The 4,303-nt window shown below is 33.2% G+C and overlaps 1 protein-coding gene across 6 annotated transcripts; it reads left to right on the plus strand.

The window, feature by feature from the left end:
* On the plus strand, positions 1 to 2,310 carry LOC105799105 (uncharacterized). 6 transcript variants are annotated; one of them, XM_012629478.2, is made up of 6 exons: positions 1 to 200; positions 336 to 408; positions 763 to 1,010; positions 1,169 to 1,259; positions 1,772 to 1,880; positions 1,953 to 2,310. In XM_012629478.2, the coding sequence occupies exons 2-6, from the start codon at positions 404 to 406 to the stop codon at positions 2,004 to 2,006; spliced, it is 507 nt and encodes a 168-aa protein (XP_012484932.1). In that variant the 5' UTR covers positions 1 to 200; positions 336 to 403; the 3' UTR covers positions 2,007 to 2,310. The 6 variants fall into 6 exon arrangements, with proteins under 6 accessions (XP_012484932.1, XP_012484933.1, XP_052476479.1 ...); XM_012629479.2 differs by having other exon boundaries at positions 339 to 408; XM_012629483.2 differs by having other exon boundaries at positions 6 to 200; positions 758 to 1,010.
* The last annotated feature ends 1,993 nt before the right edge of the window (positions 2,311 to 4,303 follow it).

Genomic DNA, 4,303 nt, shown 5'->3' on the forward strand with positions numbered 1-4,303 from the left:
ATTTATAGAGCATTTGTTAGGTTATAGATAAACAAGTAGGGCTTTAACATTAATCCCTAAACAATTACCCTCAATTCCATATAACCTACTATTTACTCCACAAATTTTTTTCCTCATTTTTTATTTCCCCTTTCTTTCTTCAATTTGCCCCAAAATCAAAGAAGATTGAAGGAAGGTCAAATTCCAAGATTCAGTTTCAGGTAAATTTACGTTCTTTCTGTTTTACGGGTAAATTTGGGTTTTTTTTTGTTTTTATGTTTTTGTTTGTTTGTTTTCAGTTCCATAAATTTTAATTAATTTATGGTTCCTCAAAATTTATCTTTGATCTATCATAGCAGGCAATCAGAATCCATTTGATTTGCAGATCTGTTCTTGCTTCCTCTAGTTCTTGATTTTTGTATATATGGGGTAAGTTATCTGGGGTTTTTTTCCCTCTTGTATTTTTTTGTTATTTTATGGGTCTCTTAATTGATTATTTTTTTAAAATGTGTTTGTATTGTAGAGGATAGCTAGAAAATCTTGGGTTCTTAAACATCCACGTAAATGCATAAATATATAGCTTACGCTGTGTAGTTATAAAAGGCCTTGTTCTTGTTGTTTGTTTAAGGTGATCGCTTTGTTTTCATATGGCCATTTGAGTTCATGTAATTATCATTTGGCATCTTAATGATGAACTTGTTTTTGATTTATTAGTGTTGGCTAGAGTTTTTGGTGGCTGGTGCTAATCATTTATACGATTTCGGGTGATTTATAACAGAGCAGTGGTTGTCTAGGATGTTATAAGGAGCCTAAATTCGATCCTTTGATGAATGATACATCAAAAGGATTAGAAGTTCCAGGTCAGACGGTGAGGAAAACCAGTATATCCGAAGATTTCTGGACCACTAGCGCTTGCGATATGGATAACAGTGCAGTGCAGTCACAAGGAAGCATCTCGTCAATCAGCGTGAGCAATCAGTCTCTAGATCCCCATGGCAATGCCAATAGCCCCTCTGAATTCGTAAATCATGGTAAGTTCCTGGTTCTTAAGTTACTTCGGTTGGATTAACATCTGCACGTTACAGCTCGATACAGGGTAAAATTTTGGAACGGTTTACCTTCCTATCTGGATAGTCTGCTCGGAGACCCCTTTTAGCTTGCATGAGATGACGATTCTTCTTGGTTTCAGGCCTTCTTCTCTGGAATCGAACTAGGCAGCAGTGGATTGGAAACAAGAAGTCTGAAAATCGGCCTCAAAAGGTTCGGGAACCCAAACTGAGGTAAGTTCTTCACAGTTCATTTCTTTTATCAACGCTTTCCGAAGGTACAATTGAATTTTCAGCTTTAGATCTTGTGGAGAAGGGAGTAGATTTAGTTGTTCCACTTTTGATCTCGAAGGGATTGATTTGTAGTATGGACCTCAAAAGTTTACCTATGTGGGGTTGGGTACATGAACCATATAACCATGCTTTATTTACGGTCCTATTGTCTATTAGCTCAGTAAAGTTTCTGTAGTTGCTCTGCACCTCTCAACTTGGCCTTCATTAAGTCACTTCACGTCTTAATTCTCTTTGGGTGTTGATCTTTCGATTTTCGGCAAGCACAAGTGATACATGCAGCAATGCATTCTGGTTTCAGCACAATTGTGATGCTAGCCATTATTGAACCCATATCTTAGGTTAATAATAAACTTTGAAAATATCATTTTGTGTGTTCCGGGGGTCGGGAAAACCACGTCTGGAATATACCTCGATTCATCATTTATGATTTCATTTTCCTTCATCTTTGTCAGCATTTACGGTCTCTCCATGGTTAATCCATTCTGGCCTTGCAGTTGGAATGCGACTTACGAAAGTTTACTCGGAAACAACAAACCATTCCCTCAACCTATTCCTCTCCCTGTAAGTCTCAGCTCCGACAAGCTCATTTAATCGTGAATTGCATGTTTACCTGATACATGTTTTTCATGACAGGAAATGATCGATTTTCTGGTCGACATCTGGGAACAGGAAGGATTATATGACTGAGCAAACAGTACAGCGAAGCACATTCGGAAAAAAAAAGAAAACGGTTAGATATTAATACCCTTATTGTTGTAACATTTTACTAGCTTCATTATGAAAAAGGCATTAGAGCATAATAAACTGGCATGTATGTCGACCGGAATGGTCTCGGTCTTGTCTGTCCTTGGCTTTCTCATTTTCCACTTTTTTTCTTTCTCTCTCTAAATTCAGCTGCCTTTTAGGCATGCCATTGTATTACATCGGAACTAATCCAAAAAAAGAAAAAAAAAGAACACCGTCTGCCTCCGGTTTTCGATTTGGCAAACCATTTTTTGCAAAATTTATTTCATTTCTTGCTGTTAATCTTACTCTGAGAAGTGTTAGTTTGGTTTCATTAATTCCAGTACAGAATAGAAGTGATGATATCCATTAACCGAGAACGAAGTTGTAATGTTGTGATTCGAACTTCCGCATCGCTCGAGTTCAAAGGCAAACAGTAATGACCTCAAAATTTTGGAAATTCTTGCTAAATCTCGATAAATTCAAAGTTTTTGAAAATTTTAATTATATACTCTAAGATTTAACGTCTTTGTGAGCTTTAGTCACTAACTTGGGATTCTATTACCACTTAAATTCATGTCTTTTAGATGGGAATGAGTTTGTTGAGATGGTAGCAGGTGAAATATTTCTGCATTCCTAAATTTCAAAATAATTAATTTTCTGTCTGTATTAATTAAATATTTGCATTTAATAAGTATAAAAATATTTTTAAATAAAAATTTGACAAGTATTATTATTTTAATCCACATCAGATAATTACCATATTTGTTTTGAATCAGCTTTAAATAATAATTATAATATTTGAACTCAAATATAATTTTTTACCTTTGAATTTGGCATTTTAACTTGACAACTAATTCTATTTTTATCCATAAACTTGAAATTTATAAAATTTGATGATATGACACTTTGATATTGTAGAATTAAAATTTTTATATAAAGTTTAGATGATGATGTGGTACAATCTTGAAGTGTCCCATTTCGTGTTTTAATAATCGAACTAGTGGTTGAACAGGTTAGACTACAGTTTTTCGTTCGACCAATTTAATTGGTTTGATTGTCGGATAAACAATATTAATCAAATTTTATTAAAACAGTTTAACATGTTCAACTATCGATTCTTGTCTTGGTTTTTTATTTTTATCAAATTTGAAGTAGTTTTCGAGTTAATCAGTTCAACCCTTTTATTCAACCGTTTTATCGACCACTTCTCCATCCAAACTATCATGTTCCAGTAACACCAATCGCATCTTAACAAAATTCAAAGTTTATAGATTAAAATGGATCTAGTAGACAAATTAAAGGACTAAAGTGGACCAAAAAAAATACAAGTACTAAAGTGGACCTAATTGCCAAGTGACTAAAAATTATATTACATGTTCAAATATTATCAAAGCTTGCAATATCTATATTCTTAAAAATAACAAATAAAATTGAACTGAGTCTTATATCGGTTGGCTTTAACATTGTTGCCAGAATAGAAAGATGTGGGTTCAAGCATGTTGAAGCGTGATTATCCTCCTATTTAATGATAGAAGAGGTTATGGATAGTTGAATAGGTATTGTGTAAAATAATAACAATAACAAATTAAATATTCACAATGCGCACTACATGAGTATGCCAAATTAACAAAATTAGGAGTTGTTGGGAATTTTACTCTTGGCTCAATTGTATTTATTTATTTTTAGATTAATTTAGTTTTTGCTCGATTCTTCATCCGTTGTGTATTATATTGTTTGATTTTACATTGTTGATCAAATATTTATTTATATTTGTACTTACAATTTGTATTTGTATTAGTGAAATTAAAAAAAAAAAAGTAGAAGGAAATTTGTGGAGTATGCCTCGTATTTCAAGCCAAAACAGAGAGTGACATCACAATGAGGGAAGACACGATGTTGCAACGAGAAGTTGTTATCACGACAAGAAGAAAATATTCGTCCTGACGACGCGACAAGAAATGGAAATATGCAGCTAATTCTTTGGGTAGCAATTTTAGGATTATTTCCTAATTAAACCCTAAGTATTTAATAGTATATTACATTAATTAGTATTTAAAGTGTATTTATGGTAGGTAGGCACCAAGTAACATGTACCCTATATAGGTCACTTTAGAGCCACCAGGATTAGTGTGTGAGTTAGACCTAGATATAGAAAATAACATAGTTAAGAGAGAATTCTGTGTTTTAGTTTTAAGGTTTTTTTTCTTTTGAAGTTTCGGGTTTTTTCTTTCTTTTGATTCTCTTCATCTTGTATTTTT

This window comes from Gossypium raimondii, chromosome 9 (assembly GCF_025698545.1).
Source record: "Gossypium raimondii isolate GPD5lz chromosome 9, ASM2569854v1, whole genome shotgun sequence".
NCBI lineage: Eukaryota > Viridiplantae > Streptophyta > Magnoliopsida > Malvales > Malvaceae > Gossypium > Gossypium raimondii.